Source organism: Mytilus galloprovincialis, chromosome 8 (assembly GCF_965363235.1).
Source record: "Mytilus galloprovincialis chromosome 8, xbMytGall1.hap1.1, whole genome shotgun sequence".
Classification (NCBI taxonomy): domain Eukaryota; kingdom Metazoa; phylum Mollusca; class Bivalvia; order Mytilida; family Mytilidae; genus Mytilus; species Mytilus galloprovincialis.
The window spans coordinates 11,617,863-11,638,669 of record NC_134845.1 but is presented as its reverse complement, the minus strand read 5'-3'; the positions used below and the strand labels follow the sequence as shown (position 1 = coordinate 11,638,669).

Here is a 20,807-nt window from a genome sequence, read left to right as displayed (position 1 = left end):
ACTTTTTTATTTTCATCGGCACTAGTTCACTAAATTGCTATTTCATAGTGACTTCAAAAACAAGGTATATAAATTGTAATCGATGAAGATTTCAGCACCAGGATGATTTCTACATAAGTGTTGAGTCCAATTAACTGTAAACTGGATTTTATATTCATTCAGAAATAATTTGAAATATCAATAGTGCAGTATTAAAATTAATATGCAATTTCTAATCAATCCTTGTTGCCTTTTAATACATCCCACACAAACAAACGGAAGGCGCACATTAGGGTGTATTGTCAAATTGGAGCCAATCACACAAAACATGTGCAATAAATAGAGTCGCTATAACATCAACATTTGCTACTCTTCGTGATAGTATCGGATATATGATGCATTTTAAATGAGTGATGTATAAAAAGTTCAAACTGAGTTATCCATTTTTTAATCATACTAAAACCAACTGAAAAGTCCTAATGTAAAATACATTTGAACTGAACGAACATATTGTCGTTATGTAAATAATGTGTATGCATCTCTTTTCCGTATGTACACAACCAAACATGCAATAAACACTAAACGCATCAGACTTCTCTTTTATCAAAAATAGAGAAAGATAAGTTCAATATAAATTACCTCAGACAACATAAAATAGAAAAAAAAAACATATCCTAGTAACAAAAACGTGATAGAGTAATATAGGCACTACGTATTATTTTAATCATCAGCAAACTGTAAATACAACCATCGTACTAAAGTTAACGCGTTTGATAGGTTTAATGTCTTTAAAATATACAACATCAAAGAGGGTTCTATTTTACACAAATCACTTTAAATAGTGCATATGGACATTATGAAAAATAAAATACAAACTCTGATTTTCGGCAGCTGCGTATTTACATCTTATCCATTCAAGCAGGACGCCGAACGTTAGTAAGGGTTTTACTACCAGACGAGAGAGTTCCAGATATGAGCATGTTTACAGTCTTCATTTGTCACTTTGGTTTACGATAAAGTTAAAAATATTTGATTGCGTATCAGAAACAATGCTAAGTTTATTTGTTAATTAGTTTAAAAGTGTTCTGTGCTGATAAAGCACAAAATCAAACGAATTAGTAAAAAAAACACGTTGAAACAGATAAGAGCGATTGAATGGAATAATTTGAGATTGTCATGTTAAAAAGATAAACACTAGGACAATGTATATGGATAGGGAATATAATTATTCCAATGAACAACAAATCAAGATCGTCAAGAATATGAAAGAAACCGGGAGTTCGAGCATTTCTTGCTAAACAGGAACGTCTCATATGATTACATGTGATTTGAAAACTTTTAGTATGCAATTTTATTGTATATCATATTTCTGCAAATGGTTATGTCCAATTACATGTACTAGCTGAAGCAGTTATTTTGTAACAATTGATCTTTAGTTTTCGACTTCAAAATAGTGGTATTAGTTTTGGTGAATTACAATGTACAAATATGCAGAAGGACGCTTTCAGATCTGATACAAATCTGTCGAGGATTACAAAATATAGATACATGTACTAGTGATATTTTTTTCCAAAGAAATGTGATTGTGACTGTATATAATATTTATTATTCTTTTATTGTTTTGTAGAGTTTGATTTTGTGTTGTGGGCGGGGTAGATGGGGGGGGGGCAAATATGTTTAACTCCTAAACATTCTGTATGTGCCAGTTGCAAGTCAGGGTCCTGTAATTCAGTGGTTTGCGATTGTGGTTTGTTACATATTTGCTTCTCGTTCATTAATTTGTACAAAAATATATAAGGCCGTCATTTTTCTCGTTTAAATTGTTTTACATCTGTCATTGTGGGGCTTTTTAAAGCTTAGAATGCGGAATGGACCATTCTCATTGTTGAAGTCTACGGGATAAACTTTTTTTGTTAATTTTAGTGTCATTATTTTGATCTACTGTGAAGGTTGTCTCATTTGTATGAATACCACACCTTCTTCTAATCCCACTAGCATGCAAATCTACATTTTGTTTCATTCTGCTGAGATTATATAACAAAACGTTTTCTCATGTGTTCACCTGTTCCCTGTTGATTAATTTGTTTGCTAGTTTATATGTTGTGGAATTTCGTTTTAAAACGTTTTGCGTTTGACCTTTATATTTTTAAGTTTTATAAGGTCGAGTAATATAATAAGGCAGACTACAATAATCAGGAACATTGCCGCCGCTATCCCGATACTTTTGGATGATGTTCTGTTATCTCCAGCGCTGTTTAACTTTCTCAGTGATGAGGTGAGAATTGACCTTCGCACTCTTAGTTCTCTTTTAAGATCCTCCAACTCTTCTGACATGATAATCTGTAACTCCTCTTTTGTATAATTAGAAGACCAGGCAAATGTCGAACTATCACAAGGGCACTGACAGATACCTTGACAAAACATAAAAAGTTGTATTTGCATTATTGTATGATAAGTTACAAAACAAAGCATTCTTTGTACAGTAAATTTATTTGACTTTGACGGTTTTTGAAAAAAAAAAGAAATTCAAGTTTACACTAAGGGCAAAGGTTGGTACCTGTTTAAACGTTCTAGCCCGCTGCATTTGTTTGCATATGTTCTAAGTCAGAAATGATCTAATATTCAGTAGTTGTCGTTTGTTGATATTGTTTATACGTGTTTCTCGTTTGTGCATGTGGTTCATACGTGTTTCTCATTTCTTATTTTATATAATTAAGATCGTTGGTTTTCCAATTTGAATGTTTTTTTTATTAATCATTTTTAGCTTTTTATAGCTTGCTGTTCGGTGTGAGCCAAGGTCCCCTGTTGAAGACCGTAATTTGACGTACACTGGTTGAATTTTACAAATTGTGACTTGGATGGAGCGATGTCTTAATGGCACTCATACCACATCTTCTTATATCAATTTGGCGGAGAAGCGCAAGGGGCTGATATTGCTTTACGTGTTGAGTTCTTATACGCATTAAAGGAAATGTGAGCTATGAGTCGATGAGACGGCAAATTAACAGCACATATCAGAATAAGCCCTAATTCCTTCGAATCTAAAATATTAGTACAAACTTCGAATGTTCTGGGGGAAAGAGGGTGTTAACCCGAATTAATTAATCAAAACCTTTCAGCTTCTTAATTAATGCATTTTTCCTGAATAGTTTTATCTAAACATATGGAAATGTTATAGCTCTACATTTCCGGGAGTTTTGCATGATAATTTTAATGAGCAGTTAGAATTCTGTCTAGCGTTTCACAAACAATCGTACGATTTACGTTTACGATTAAACTTACGTTGAGCGTGAGATTTAACCTACGAGCGTTTCACAAAGGTGATCGAAACGTAACGGAAACGTAACGTAACTTTACGATTACAAAGAAAGAAAAATAAGTACTACCTTTGACAGCCGCGTTCTGTCTTAAAAAAAGAATCTTTCTTTCAAAACCAGGAAGAAAATCTAAATCTTCGTAGTTTGAAATGGTTATCAGTTGTTTTTTGTTTGTATGGTAAATAGGTTTTTCGAAGTAACATGCGGTAAGTGTCCCGTCTAGTTTTAAGATATGTGTTTGCTTTGGTTTTATTAGAAAACTTTGCGCAGTCTGTTGTAGTTAGTATTGGCGAAGAACGAGGAAGTCTTACAAAAAGACAAATTCGTTGCCTTTGGGACTTTGACATTTCTTGAATCCAAATCGAAATGAATTTTTACATTGTTTACATAGAATTATACGTATCTTTTTTTAAAATGTTAATTATAAACTGGTAAATAATTCGTTAAGCATTGATATAGTTTATGATGCGTGCCTATTGAGGCGGCCACGGTTTCCTTTTTTAAGAACATGGCAAGACAACAGTAAGACTTGGATATGTAAAAAGTATATGCAGATATTGATTTCAATTTTTATAATGCTATGCTACGCTTTTGCTACTGTGTCATTGAAAATTAAAATGGTCATCGAGAGATAAAAATAATAGAAGCAAAAATGTCAACGTATTTTATTTATTAATGTTGTGGTTGTTTTTTGTTTTTTTTGTTTTTTTTTTTTTTTGGGGGGGGGGGGGGGTTGTAGTTTTCCCAAATGAATGTTAATGACGAAAATCCATTTGAATTGAGGCAAAGGGGTCCATATGAATCATCGGGATTTAACATTCGTCCTTTATAGATACAAAAAACAATTCAAATGAGTAAATACATAGTAGTATTGTCCTACTCGTTGTATTATAATGAATACGCATAGTAATATCATAATAGAAGCGTTGTGAAGACGTCATTTAATTGGGATAGTATTTTCTATTAGATTCTGTGTTCATTCCGATCTAACTACATATTTATTATGACCTTCGTATGCTTCTGCTGTGACTTATATCGGCCTAAAATGCACTACGAATGCTTTGAGCATGTTTAAAGTGGGTTGTGAACCTCAACAATCATAAAGACCATTGCACGTCCTTACTACGTTTTTGCAACCACGACCGCTGCGATCTTACTAACACCTCATTTTTTCCTATTTACTGAGGTCGTAACGGAAACATGGTCCTATTTGATTGGTGTATTAAGTATTTGTTTGCTGATATTATTATTCTAATGTAAGTAAATAGTTTGAAATTTGAATATGTCACGTCCGTTTTACGTTATTATAACCACGACCAACATAATTTTACTATGACTACTGTATAGTCTAAGTTTTGGGTCTAGTTTATCCACGGGGGGGAGGGGGGTAACTTTGATATATTTTTTGTAGGAGTGTGCCATTTTTGCCTCAAAAAACATTTACTCTTATTCTACTTACTTTCATCCGTACTAAGGATATTTCCGGTTGTTGTTTCAATCACTGTATCTGCTGGATCCGTCAAGTTCCTTGGACCATACACTTCCACTTCACACAACGTCAATGGATGTTCCGTAATATTGAAATCTACACCGTTTTGTTTGTAAATCTGAACAAATCTTCCTGTAGTACCAGTTGGACAAGTTATGTTTATGACGAGTGGAGATATTCCATCATGATGATAGCAAATGTCAGGTGTACTTTTGTTGTAGTCCTCCCAAGTAGAAATAACTGGATTGTAAACTAATACATCATAATCAGCGAGCCGGTCATCTATAATGTTCAATCAAGCTAACTCTATTAGAATTGATTAATCTCTAACCCGGGTTAAATAATGACCTCATTCTATGTTATGATAGGCGCTTTAAGAAATAAATAGAAAAACATATAGAAAAAAAGGGGTGAAGAATCTTCTTCAAGGTGTACGTTCAAGTTATATACATTACTTGATTATGTATGTATTGCAGAAGACGCCTACCATGTCTGTGCATGTGATCTTGCATCATTAAGAGGTTTCTCAGTATTTGTTTTGTACCTTGATTTGTCACTTCTAAATGATTTGCAAAAAAACAGATTTGTTGTAAGAAAGTGTTGAATACCATCTAAAATTAGGGAATGTATGAACCTAACAATAGTTTTAGTACACAACCTATTTCCATAGTAAATTGTATTGTTTAAAGGGCAGTAAGGTGGCTAATTTGAAGGGGAAGAATATGCTGAAGCAACAGACTTAAGATATCGGCCTCTCATCTTGACTTACATCTAGAAATTGACACTGAGGGTCGATTGAAAACAAAACATTACGACAAAAAAGATGAGTTCAGCTTTGTGAACTTTCCATTTATAAGTAGCAACATTCCACCAGCACCTGCATATGGTATATACATCTCCCAAATGATACGATATTCCCGTGCTTACATTTCCTATCATGATTTTCTTGATAGAGGTTTTTTGCTCACGAGGAAGCTATTAAATCGAGAGTTCCAAATGGTGAAGTTGAAATCAACTCTTCGTAAATTTTACGGACGCTATCACGAGTTGGTTGACCGTTATAAAATAACTGGAGCCAATTGATATCGGATATGTTCCTTACGTCGTAACTACAATCCTCTTCCTTTTCATGAATGAGACCTACCGAATTATACTATTTACCGGATTTGTTATCTCATAAACAACACGACGGGTGCCACATATGGAGAAGGATCTGCTTCCCCTTCCGGGGCACATGAGATCACCCCTAGTTTGTTGGAGGGGTTCGTGTTGTTTATGCTTTAGTTTTCTATGTTGTGTCATGTGAACGATTGTTTGTCTGTTTGTCCTTTTCATTTTTAGCCATGGCGTTGTCAGTTTATTTTTGTTTTATGAGTTTGATTATCCCGGTATCTTTTTTCCTTCTTATAAGACATAAGACAATCAAAAACAAACTACACACATGTTTCATTGAATACATGCGCTATGCGCTCTAGATAGAACTTAATGGTCAAAGTTTTTCTTAAAGGCACTTAAGCTCAAATGACATTTTTAAACAGACATGGAATAATATTTGATGTGAAATCTAGTCTATTTTAATTATTGATTTTGATTTATAAATTCTGTTTACCGTTTTTATCGACTTATCGCATAAAAACTAAATAAATGCTAATATATGTACATTTCATCTAACCCGTTTGGTTATGTCTAGAGCGCCTGTACTCAAGGCATTGGTGTTTTTTGTGGTCCTTCAAAGGTTAGTGTCGTTTAGAGGATTGGATTTATTCACTCTGCATTAATTTTAGAAATCATATCTTTGAATACACTCAGTTAATATTTCCAAAGACCAAATTTTATTTAGAACAGACGGAATTTATGTTGAACAAATCACACTATTTTTCAGAAATATACATAGTTATATACATCTTACAAAACGATTCTTTGATTAATATTGCTGTATCTTAAATTGAAGCCGTCTCCAACTGTTACTGTTTAAACTTACCATATTTATTGTATATAGTTTTCATAATGTGCTTAATTTATATACAATTGCCGCCATCTTTAAATTTTGTATATTGAATGATTTTGGAGAGAATTGTGTGTGGTGTTATTACTTTTATCTTATCATATTGTTTATCTATATGATAACATATGTTGAAACTAAACTTGTTTGACACAGATTTATGCAGCTTGGGTTGATATCAATTATTATCTTCCTGCTAGCAATCAAATCGGTTAATTAAAAGCGACTGCGTGGCGACCTTGTATTATTTTAATTTTACTAATGTGTTAGTAGACGTGTTTTATTTTATTTTCTTGAAAGAGCAATGTTACGTCGGACTCCTTAATCTGGCCGGACAGTATCAATATGTATATATCATTATCTGGAATATACATGACTATGTAAAACGTAAAACTTTACCACAACATGGATCCGCACGGTTGTATATAGTGATTGTATCTACTGTATAGTGTTGTCCTAGGTCAACTGTCCACCAGTTAAATGGTTCATAGTGCTCTGTGTGACTACATGAAGCTTCTTGATTCATTTTTTGTTGTGTGTCGCCATCAACAGCGACTCCCGGTGAAAATTTACTATTGGAAAAGAGTTGAGAACTCTGTCTGCATTCTTTGTTTAGTGCTAAATTGGTTTGTCCTAAAATAGAAAAAAAAGATAATTCTAAATTCAAAATGCATTTGTTCTTCAGTATCAATATCACTAAAGGAGACGACCGATTTGATTGAGCCTCAACTACTCTAAAACCACATGAAGTGGGAAATATTTGTGATTTGATGTAAAACTGTAGTGTTTGTACTGCATAGTTTTGTCTTAGTAGCAATCTACTGTACAACAATATCCAAATTCGCAGACGGTTATCAACTCATTTCGTACTCTTATATGTTTTCTCGCATACTCAGTCGAAATACAACCCGCGAAATTTAGAAATAATTTGTTTCAACACTTGTCCAATTGTACCACGATTTCGCAGGCATTTTTCAGTTATTATTTGATTTTAATGTACTTCAATTATACTCGTATTTGACAACATGTAGCAGCGCCTGCATACAGAGTATATATCTCCCAATTGATACAATATTCCCAGGCTTGTATGTCCTATTATGATTTCCTTGATAGAGGATTGCTAATCACAAGCTAGGAAGCTATTAAACCAAGAGTTCCAAAGGGTGAAGTTGAAAACATCCCTTCGTAAATCACGAGTTGACTGTTATGGAAAAACCGTTTCACAGATGATATCGGATATGTTCCTTATGTCGTAGCTACAATACCTTTTCCCTTTTCACAAACATGACTTACCGAAGTAGACTATTTACCGGATATGTAATATAAGTTAAAACGCAAAATCACAGTCAAATGCGTAAAAATTGTCAACACCTTAGAAAAGATAACTCATATTCTGTTTCATGGCAGCGTTTAAAAACTTAAAAAATCCTGATCAAAATTTTTATAAATTTTCTGTTTACAAAACTTTGAATTTTTCGAAAATCTAAGGATTTTCTTATCCCAGGCGTAGATTACCTTAGCCGTATCTTGCTCATTTTCTTTGGAATTTTGGGTCCTCAATGCTCTTCAACTTTGTAAGTGTTTGCCTTTTTAACTGGTTTGATATGAGCGTCACTAATGAGTTTAATGTGGACAAACGCACGTCTAGCCTATTTAATTATAATCCTGGTACCTTTGATAACTAAAATGTATTTTATATTGTTGATAAGAGGAGATTTGCACCTATTGTTATTCATTTGATCCTTTAATCAATTTATAGTTACACATATTCCATAGTTGAATCATGAAAGAGACGAGAAAAGAAAATATTAAAGTAAAATAAAAAAAAAAACAGGAGGTCAAGTTGGGTAACAGAATGGACCATTACATTTGTCGTTTTTTTTAACTAGGATTTAAATTTAATATATTAAGTATAAGCCTAGATTACGAAAAATACACTTTTCTTTCCTCAGATTACAAAATAAGACCAAACGGTCAATCAAACTTATAAGACGAAAATAAATTGACAACGACGTGGGCAAAAAAAAAGGAAGAAATCATATAAAAGACAAAACACAACATAGAAATACTAAAGATGGAGCAACCCGAACTCTACTGTCGAATGATTGTAAAATGATAAATCAACATTTTAAACATATGTAAAGGCGTACATCAGATATCAGATAACAAATACAACAAATAAAACGAGATATTGGTTCTTCATTTTCTCCAGTTCACCACACGATCATGAAAGTTTTGAATGAATTTAATATTGGATATCAAACATACATCTGACATTAACACAATTATCCATTAATGAAAATAAAACATATTTCGGCCCTGGTCATTGTTCTTGTTCTTACGCTTTTAAAAACTAGCACATGTTCCAGTGAAGTTTTTAATACATCACAATTAAAAGTGTAATATGTATTCAGAAATACAAGTAGCAACAACAAATTAACCGCAATTGCTTGTAATAATTGCCATACTTTTTTAAACCTGAAAATGACCCATATTTGAATTGAAACAGAAGCTAATATGTAAAATCTCCATACCTTACAACCTTTTGTTAATAATCACGAAAACAAGGTTACCAAGGTAAACACTTTAAGATCAAGTGCTCTGTATGAAACATGCATTTCTACCATTTGACGTGTACATGTATGTACAACAAACAAAAAAGCTGATTCAATTGTATACAACCTAACAATAACTGGTAACAGTATTGTTTGTCAAAATATGATATATGTACTGATAATTATTTAGAAAAAAATCAAAAAGTTAAAAGTTTCTTAAGTGATTGGTCATTTAGAAATATTGCTATATATGGAAAATTGTAGTTGTGAAAACTCTTGCCCTACAAATTCTAATTCGATGTTTTACTGTTTAACCTGATCCATCCCAAGATATATTAAAACAGATACAAGCTATGCTATATAGATTTGTTTTGGATGGTAAAGGGGACAAAATTTAAAGAAATCTACTTATCTCCAATTAAGAGGATGGGGGTATAAAAAGGCCCGATATTGAATCCTTTATAAAATCACTTAAGCTATCCTGGATTAAACAGTTTTAAACCCACAAATTATTCATCACGGAAGGTGTTATTGGCAGATCATCTTGAAATGAATGGCGGAGAAAATATCTTACAATTAACAAAATAAGTACTCAATAAAATTAAAAAAGAATATAACCCCTTTTGGCAAAATGTAATTTCGTCATGGGCATCTCTGTGTGAACCTCTGACCACAGCCCAAAGTGACATCCTGTCTCAACCATTTTTTTTGAATGAAAATAGTATGATTGATGGAAGACAGCTTTTTATAATAATTGAATAAAGAATAATATATTTTTCATAAATGATCTCTTTAAGGAAAATAGAAATTCTGATGAATTTATTAGAAATTATAATATAAAAACAACTTTCCTACAGTTCTATGGACTAGTCTTAGCACTTCCAAAGGAGTGGAAACATGCTATTCATTCACAAGTATTTTTCAAACTAACTGCTGTCGGTCACGAAATTGTAACCGCCATTGAAACAGTGGATAAAGTATCAAAACATGTTTATACAATATTTCTAGATAAAATAAAGGGAACCCCATCTCGTAAACAAGAGGAATGGAAAATAGAATTTGTAATAGATATCGTGAACGCAGAATGGAGTTTCTTTTTCAGTCTTTTTTAATGATAACCGAAGATCCCACATTAAGGCCATTTAAATACAGATTACTCCATAGAATTCTAGGAATAAATACTTTACTTATGAAATGTAAATATAGTGAAACAGAATTGTGTACTTTTTTTTACAGAACCTAAAGAAACATATATATATATATATATATATATATATATATATATATATATATATATATATATATATATATATATATATATATATATATATATATATATATATATATATATATATATATATATATATATACATATATCTTTTTTGAATGTAAATATGTTAGACCATTCTGGCTTAAATTTTTTTAAAAGTTGGGAACGGTATGTAAAATAAGTTTTAATCCAACCTTATCAAGTATAATCTTGGGTGTAAAATATCATGTATTTAACGATATTCTTTAATACATGTATTTTCATATTGAAAGGATATGTTTACTTATGTAGAATAAGAATTACAGTCCATATGTTGATGAAGCAATATAATGGTTTAGATATCATTATAGGATTGACATGGTCTCTATGAGTTTGTGCTCCGACAATAAAGCAAAACAATAAAAGAAAAATGATCAAATATTGATAATATTATTAAGAAATAGAGCTCAATGAAGATTTACTGTATCATTGACTTAGTATTGTATAATTTATAACAATTATTGTTAACCATATATTTATGAGTTATTACGAAATTATTATTTGTACGTCTTTACTTGTAGATGAGACTTGAGAATGATATGAAAATAATAAAAATATATATTACAAAAAAATATTAACTGGTAGAGTATTTGATTTTTATCGATAAAATTTTCCATAAACAATATTAAGTTTTTTCTTACCTAGCGTTAATAGTATATGAAATTGTATTGATATAGCCACAAAGAACATAAATTTGCCCTCCATAGCACTTTCACTTTGCAGTCCTTCGTCAGTCCTTCGTCTATTTTTTTAAGTTTTAATTTATGTAAATGTTGCACGCTTATGCGTTTTGAGCTGTAAGTATCAGTGCATTGGTTCTCTTTCAATACCTCGACAATAAATCGATACCATCCTTAACATTACACGTGGGTTGCAGCTGTGCATTAAAAGTCATTAAATAGTGCTATGATACGAATAAAACCAATACGTCATAATAATATACCATTTATAGTTAACGGAGTAAGCAAAGGTATGACAAAATCCCCTTTGAATGAAAAATTCCTCTTTTAAATGAACGAATTGGTCATTAAGACTTTGAAAAAAAGATTTTTCCTAACGTGCTGGAATGCAATTCAAAGGTATATATTGTAAATCAATACATTTTTTTTAGATATTGCAAGTTAACGATTTCCAAACTTTGCATTGAAGGAGAAAAAATACGCGTATACTTTATAAAGAATTAACTTTGTATCAAGAATGTTCACAATTCTTCGATTTTGCTTATTATCAAACTTTAGTCAAGATCTAAAACAACAACTTAATTTACCTCTCTTTGTAGGTATGTGTTATAAGGTTTAGTGGACAGGTACATGGCGTGGAAACCAAAAACATATGAGACATATGAAACGCGATAGGTTCAATTCTGGTTAAGGAAGTTCGTTACTTAGTTTCAAAATAACCAGCTTTTCATAACACTAGTATATATTGATAGGGGTATAATGATGGAACCAAAATAGCGAGAAAAAATATATAGTTCCAACTGCTTTTTTTAAAATAGTAGCCTTTGAAACTTTGCAGGAAAATGTTCGATTTTTCAAACCTTTATGATTGAGAAATTAAAGCTCTCAAAAATTTTTAAAAAATAACAACGATGTTATAAGACTTTTACAGATGGCTTATAATCATACATATAAAAGATGTTTAAAAAAAAATGGGGGCAATTTGCAAAATTGTTTAAGGCATTCAAATGGATAAAACCAGAGGATTCCGAAAATTTGACAAAAATCCCAAAACATGACAAGCAAACACCCTAAGGCTATCATTTATTTTTACATTCACTTCACTTAAAATAAATTACGTAAAAAGTCTTCATCTCTTGAGAAATAGCAATAGGATAATGATCTGTAGTGATTATTAATACTATACTTATGAGTTATTTATAAAAAAATTTGATACGCTCGATCATATTGAAGTCATACCTAATCCTACAGCAATGGGTTTACCTGGTATGGAGGAGAATATATTATTTATGAACTCTATTTGGTGCATATGTATACTGGATTGCATTTTTTATATTTCATTCAAACATTAATTAAAAAAAAAATAATGATAGTGGATTTGGACATTTTTGTAATAATATGTAAATTCTAAGTAATCGTTGCTGTGTATTCATTCATCGCACAAGCAAAAAGGACACCAGTACGTTTACACTCAATGGGTGCAATATATAGAGTCATAAGGAAATTACAATTGTTATACACTCGATGGGCGTAATATATAGCATCATAAGGAAATCATCAGATGCTAATTTTCGCGATAGTATCAGACATATGATGCATTTCTTATGAGCGATGGATAAAAAGTTCAAATAGAGTTATCGAACTTTTACTAAACAAACATCAACTGAAAAATTTAATTAAATGTAAAATATGTTATGATGCCAAATACATTTGTACTGAACAAAAATATTATCTTTTCTCAAATAATAGTTATATACAGACAAACGTGCAATAAATACTAAACGTATCAGACGTAGCTAGCCTACAAATAGAGAAAAATAAGTTTAGTATTTTACTTCAAACAACATAAAACAATACAACATATGATAATATCCTAGTTACAAAAATGTGTTAGAGTAAAAATCAGTTCTTATTATTTGTAAACATCCGCACACTGTAAATACGATCATTGTACCAAAGATAACGCGTTTTATATTGCACTCGTTCTATTTGAGCAGTCAAAATGCGTTTACAGTATATATTTATGTCATACACAGTGACTGACCTGACATCACTTTTCCTAATGAATATTTAAATAGAAATTGCCGAAATTGTAATTAATTATTCATGCGACCTATTCAACCTGTTCTTGTTTCCAATGTATAAAACGACTCAAACTTATTTCTTTTACAATTTTTAGGAAAAAAATATTTCCCTTAAATCATTATGTTTTATGCTTATTGTTGATATTTTAGTTCATTCTCAAACAATTCCTTCACCATCGATTAAGGGTTTCATCAGGAAATGTACATTTCATAGGATAATGATTTGTAGTGATTATTAATACTATGCTTATGAGTTATTTATAAAAAAATTTGATACGCTCGATCATATTGAAGTCATACCTAATCCTACAGCAATGGTATTTGCCTTGATGTATACTATTTGATAACAAATATTCATGTTCATCTTTTACTTTTACTCAAATGTCTCAAGTTAAAATCTTACATTTATAAGAATCAAAGAAATTAATAGTTGTACATGATCACTCAAAGGAATATTATTTAAAAGAACATTAAGAAGATGCGATCTTCAAGTGTTTGCTATTTTCATTTGAATTGATTTGCAATGACAACGTGCTATGATGTTTGGGATCGGATCATTATTGTAGTTCGAACGACAACTTTTACTTGCTAAAATCTACATAATTTTGATTTTGGTGTAAACTTGTTATTCATACAACAACTCTGTATGTTATATTATGCCATTCAACTTTCAGAGGTAAAAACAATGATTATGTCAATCTATGCCGTCACTTTATAGACAAAACTGCTTCGATTGCAAATTAAATTGACCTATTTAGGATGTAATATGGACCCGCTCGATCTCACGATGATATAGTTCGAGAACGAATTCATCCCAATTCTCGAATTTGAACAAATATGAATTCATTATTAATACAGATGCATTTGTAAAATTGTTTCATCCAATCAATCAAGTTAAGACACAAAATATAATGATAATATTTCACCAACTGGGGGTTAAGAAGTTATTGCAAACACGATTTGCATGTTTTAAAAGCACTCAATTGACTCTTTATAGATCAAAATTTAAGGAATTATTTTTAACATTAAGAACTGCTATCGATGAATCCTTTGTCAACATTTCCAGCATTAATACATTAATTGTTATAAAAACACAGGAGTTGCATTAGTGTTGTATCGATTGATCAATCTAAGTTAATGAAAAATATTTTTTTTAAAACTATCGTCCAATCCCAACATATATTCTTAAATGAATTTTGAAAGGATTAATAAAATTGAGAATGGAAAACTTAAACATATTTTGAAATGATATCGGTGTGTTTTCTGGGTAACGGTTAATGGTGTAGCTAATTCAATAATTGTCTTTCTATAATGATTACTTATAACTTTAAAGAATAGTCTATATCCATTGTTTTTTTCTTTAAAAAGAAGGGCGACAGATACCAATAGGACATGTAAACCAAAACAAAAATGGAAAATATACTGACACGTCATGGCAAAAAAAGAAAAAAAGACAAACAGACCAACAAAAATACACAAACCGGAACAAATGAAAATGAAATCCAAGCAACACGACCCATGCCAACAATCGGGGTTGATCTCAGGTGCTCCGGAAGGATAAGCAGATCCTTATCCCCATGTGATAATTTCTTAAATGCAATAGATTACTCCTTTCAGTTCAATAATACTTTAAAATGTTTGTACAACAGCAGTGTCTGGCACGGCATGTCTATTGTTATAATACAGTTTTCCTAATTTCACTTCTTTTCTCTATGGAAACTTTCGCTTGCATTTCTTACAAAATAAATAAGGAATATCGATCTTGTTTGGTCTATGTGTAGACATTTAGAAATACCGCCACGACAAAAACCTTTAAACTTTCTCATCCGTCATATCTAAATTTGCATATACGCTAAATTCGAAATATGATTGATTGTTCGATGGTTGACACTTAGTGGAATTTATTTCATTTAAGATATAACTGTATTGTATTTGAAGCTTTAATGACGTCCATCGGTAGTTTTATTGTCGCAAATTTTGTTAACCTGGCGACCCGGAGCGGAGACAGGTAAACGGGTATTTCGACAGTAAAACTAATGATGGACGTCCGCAAAAGCTTCAAATACAATACAGTTATCTCTATTCTAATGCAAAACAAGTTCATAATTAAATTTCAATCATTATTTCAGTGTAAAATCTTCATTAAAGAAAATTCCGCAAAAAGATGTTATCTTCGTTGGTAGCTACACTAGGTGACGTCATATGTATGCTTCCGGCGTCAAACATAAACCTCGGGCGTTTTCTGGCTTCTGTGCCGCTTCAGAATGTAATAAAGTTTGATAAAAAGAAGATTTTTAGGTGCAAAAAGTAAAAACACAAAAATACTGAACTCCGAGGAAAATTCAAAATGGAAAATCAAAAATCAAAAGGCAAAATCAAAAGTCCAAACACATCAAACGAATGGATAACAACTGTCATATTCCTGACTTGGTACAAGCATTTTCTAATGTAGAAAATGGTGGATTGAACCTGGTTTTGTGTGAGTTTTTTTGCTTGTTATTGTAGAAACTACATGTCAGTATACCTTCAGCAATTCAAAATGTCGGCTTCCTTAGTTACAAACAAGGAGATAGAGAATTTTACGCCTGTAATCCAATCAGAATCATTGATACAAAATAATTGAATTAGAATTATGTTTGTTTATAAGGACGACGGGAATATTAAAGATTTAAATAAATGTATTGAGATCACTATTGAAGCCATATATACCATATAATTATAAGCTGCTCTTTCGGATTTTGTAATGTTAGGCCCGACACTGTCATCGCGTGATTTCGCTCCAGATGAAGAGCGCGAAAAACCTATACGTAAATGTGGAGCACAAATCCACAAGTAACATATTTTACCGGTTTTGTTGTTGATCCCGATTATTACTTTTGGTAGTATCACAACTGACGTTTAGTTTTAATTCTAGTATATTTACTGAGTTTACCTGGTATGGAGGAGAATATATTATTTATAAACTCTATTTTGGTGCATATGTATACTGGATTGCATTTTTTTATATTTCATTCAAACATTAATTTAAAAAAAAAACCAATAATAGTGGATTTGGACATTTTGTAATAATATGTAAATTCTAAGTAATCGTTGCTGTGTATTCATTCATCGCACAAGCAAAAAGGACACCAGTACGTTTACACTCAATGGGTGCAATATATAGAGTCATAAGGAAATTACAATTGTTATACACTCGATGGGCGTAATATATAGCATCATAAAGAAATCATCAGATGCTAATTTTCGCGATAGTATCAGACATATGATGCATTTCTTATGAGCGATGGATAAAAAGGTCAGATAGAGTTATCGAACTTTTACTAGACAAAAATCAACTGAAAAATTTAATTAAATGTAAAATATGTTATGATGCCAAATACATTTGTACTGAACAAAAATATTGTCTTTTCTCAAATAATAGTTATATACAGACAAACGTGCAATAAATACTAAACGTATCAGACGTCTCTTTTTTTTAAATAGCTAGCCTACAAATAGAGAAAAATAAATTTAGTATTTAACTTCAAACAACATAAAACAATACAACATATGATAATATCCTAGTTACAAAAATGTGTTAGAGTAAAAAACAGTACTTATTATTTGTAAACATCCGCACACTGTAAATACGATCATTGTACTAAAGATAATGCGTTTTATACTGCACTCGTTCTATTTGAGCAGTCAAAATGCGTTTACTGTATATATATATCATACACAGTCACTGACCTGACATCACTTTTCCTAATGAATATTTAAATAGAAATTGCCGAAATTGTAATTAATTATTCATGCGACCTATTCAACCTGTTCTTGTTTCCAATGTATAAAACGACTCAAACTTATTTCTTTTGCATTTTTTAGGAAAAAAATATTTCACTTAAATCATTATGTTTGATGCTTATTGTCAAGTCAATGCACTATTATTGTCTATCTATATGTTCCATGTCTTAAGCTTCAATACTAAAGAGAGTTTTTTTTCATACAAGAATAATTAAATAGCGAATACGGGGACATTATAAAAACTAAAATACGAAATCTGATGTATCACAACTGCATATTTGCACATACCACACAGCCGAACGTAAGAAAGGGTTTTCCTGCCAGACGGAATGAAAATGATTGAATGTTAAGAAAAGTTAGGAATTTCAGTGCATACCGGAAACAATAAGTGGTTGATTTGTAAAATAGTTAAAAGGTGTTATGTGCTATTTAAGCACAACGGCAAACGAATGAGTAAAAGGAATGGTCGCAACAGATGAGCGAGGTTGGATAGACTAGTCTCAGACTATAATGGTCTATAATGGAAAGTTATATTTATTATTCGTTTATTGTTTTGTATAGTTTGTTCTCTTGGTACGCTGTTGTACAGCTGTCCAATGTTAGGGGGCGCCACACATGTTTAACCCTGCAACATTCTGTATGAGCATCTCTCAAGTTAGGAGCCTGTATTGTAGTGCTGTCGTTTGTTGTTTGTTACATATTTGCTTATCGTCAATTATTTTGTTCATATCTTAGGCCTTTGGTTTCATTTTCTATATTGTTTTGTCATTTTGGGGCCTTTTATGGCTTAGTATGCGGATTGGGCATTTGTTGGAGTCCATCTGACATACTGATGTCAATGTTTGTGTCATTTTGCCTCCTCTGAAGATGTGTCTCATTGGCATTCATACCACAAATTCTTCTTAATATTCCCATTAGCATGCAAAGCTATAGAGTCTTTTTTTATGTTGAGATTATATGATATGAAAAAGTATTCCCCTTTGTTTTCACTTATTTGCTGGATGTTTTTGTTTTGGAATTTCGTTCTATGATAGTTTTAGAATTCTTGCCTTTCATTTCTGCTAATGTATTTTGTCTATCTACTTTTTTGTCTTTCATTTATATATATGAGGTGGCTCTGTACGAAACCTATCGTCATTATGTAATTGTGCTATTGATTTGTTTGTTTGTATATGCCTTTTTATGTTTGTTTGTTGTTTTTTTTTTTTTTTTTTTTTGTTACAGATTTGTTTGTTTTTGCAGTGATAAAGATCCTAGCACAATTTTTACTACTGTACCCTCTTTTTATATTTGTACTTATTACTGCTGTTTGTTGTCTTCACCACATTGTAAATATAAAGTAATTTGATTTGACTGGCATACAAGTGAGAGGTTTAGCTAGCTATAAAACTAGGTTTAATCCACCATTTTCAACATAAGAAAATGCTTGTACCAGGCCAGGAATATGACAGTTGTTATCCATGATTTGTCTTAGCTTTTGATATAGCCATTTGATTGGGGTCTTTAGTTTTTAATTGTTCTCGGAGTTCAGTATTTTGGTGATTTTACATTTGCCTAGAGTCCTTACCACGACCAACACGAACTTACTACGACTCCAATTTTTTCCATAATTTCTGAGCTCGTAACGGGGTCGTGGTCATTTTGTGATGGGAGTTTTAAACATTTATTTGCTTATATGACTCAAATATTCTAAGGTTGTTAAAATTTGACACTTACTCTGATTCAACTTGAGATCATCCGTACTAATACTATTTCCGGTTGTTGTTTTAATCACGGTGTCTTCTGCATCCGTACGAAGACTATTTCCGATTGTTGCTACAGTCACTGTGTCTTCTGAATCCGTACAAAGCCTATTTACGGTCGTTGTTTTAATCACTGTGGCTTCTGCATCCGTACGAAGACTATTTCCGGCTGTTGTTTTAGTCACTGTGTCTTCTGCATACGTACTAAGACTAGTTCTGCTTGTGTCAATTACTGTGTCTTCTGTGTCCGTCAAGTTCCTCGGACCATACACTTCGACTTCACACAAGGTAAATGGACTTTCTGTAATATTGAAATCTACACGTTTTGTTTGTAGATTTGAACATATCTTCCTATAGTACCAGTTGGACATGTTATATGTATCACCAGTGGAGAAATTCCATCATGATGATAGCAAAGGTCAGGTGCACTTTTGTTGTAGTCCTCCCAAGTAGAAATCACTGGACTGTAAACTAGTACATCATAATCAGCAAGTCGGTCACCTACAAAATTCAATCAACCTTATGCTATTAAGATTGGGTGATTCAATGATTTTATTGCAGTTCCTAGTCATGGTAGTCGTTTTAAGAAGGAAATCTTAACATCTAGAAAAACAAGTGATTTGGGAAGATATGTATCAGTTCAAGTTATATACATTATTTTATTATGTATGTATTACAGGAGACGCTTACCATGTGGTCTTGCATCATTTGGAGTTCCCTTAGTATTTGCTTTGTAAAATACGGATTTTTTGTTATCAAAATATGCTGTAACAAATGTTGGAAATTCTTTTAAATCAAGGAATGTGTCTCCTTCATGTAAAGCTATATCTGATCTTATATAGATTAGACCGTTGGTTTTCCCGTTTGAATGGTTTTACACGAGTAATTTTGGGGCCCTTTATAGCTTGTTGTTCGGTGAGCTAAGCTATAATGGTTTACTTTTTTTAAATTGGTGTTTTCAATTGATTTTTATAGTTCGTTCTTATGTTGTACTGTTATACCACTGTCCCAGGTTAGGAGGGGGGTTGGGATCCCGCTAACATGTTTAACCCCGCCACATTATTTATGTATGTGCCTGTCCCAAGTCAGGAGCCTGTAATTCAGTGGTTGTCGTTTGTTTATGTGTTACATATTTGTTTTTCGTTCATTTTGTTTTACATAAATAAGGCCGTTAGTTTTCTCGTTTGAATTGTTTTACATTGTCTTATCGGGGCCTTTTATAGCTGACTATGCGGTATGGGCATCGCTCATTGTTGAAGGCCGTACGGTGACCTATAGTTGTTAATGTCTGTGTCATATTGGTCTTTTGTGGATAGTTGTCTCATTGGCAATAATACCACATCTTCTTTTTTATATTGGATGGAGAGTTGTCTCATTGGCACTCACACCACATCTCTTTATATCTATTGGTTATACTTATTTTCCATTTTGGTTTATAGGTCTTCATTTTTTAATCTACTTTGGATTTTCAAATACTTTGGCACGAGCATCAATGACAAGATGTTGATTGTCGAAATGAGCATCTGGTACATAAAAACTGATACAGTGTATGTTATTACATAAGTTACAAGATGTGGACGTCGGTAGATTACTGTCATTTGCATTTATAACTATGTTTATGTTGCATACATTCAGTTTGTACACACTTTCGAAACTGTAAAAGTAGACATTCAGTTTGTACAAACTTTTATAACTGTAAAAGTAAACTAGCTATTTCAATAGTATAGTGTATTGTTTTCCTGGCAGTAAGTTGGCAATAATGTAAAGAAATGATAAAATGCTGAAGATGAAGACTGAAAACAAATCACAATCTGGAACATACTACACTCATACGCATGCTTCATTGAATACATGCGCACTAGATAAA

At 31.9% G+C, this 20,807-nt stretch overlaps 2 protein-coding genes across 2 annotated transcripts; both read right to left on the bottom strand.

Moving 5' to 3' along the window:
• Window positions 1-411: 411 nt before the first annotated feature.
• On the bottom strand, window positions 412-6,869 carry LOC143043112 (uncharacterized). The gene is made up of 3 exons (XM_076215571.1): window positions 6,767-6,869; window positions 4,756-5,067; window positions 412-2,390 (listed from the first exon to the last, which is right to left on the bottom strand). Exons 1-3 carry the CDS (start codon window positions 6,789-6,791, stop codon window positions 2,095-2,097), a joined length of 633 nt encoding a protein of 210 aa, XP_076071686.1. The 5' UTR covers window positions 6,792-6,869; the 3' UTR covers window positions 412-2,094.
• Window positions 6,870-7,163: 294 nt separating this feature from the next.
• Window positions 7,164-11,428, bottom strand: LOC143042963 (fucolectin-1-like). Its single transcript, XM_076215466.1, has 2 exons — window positions 11,293-11,428; window positions 7,164-7,420 (listed from the first exon to the last, which is right to left on the bottom strand). Exons 1-2 carry the CDS (start codon window positions 11,354-11,356, stop codon window positions 7,164-7,166), a joined length of 321 nt encoding a protein of 106 aa, XP_076071581.1. The 5' UTR covers window positions 11,357-11,428.
• Window positions 11,429-20,807: the final 9,379 nt, after the last annotated feature.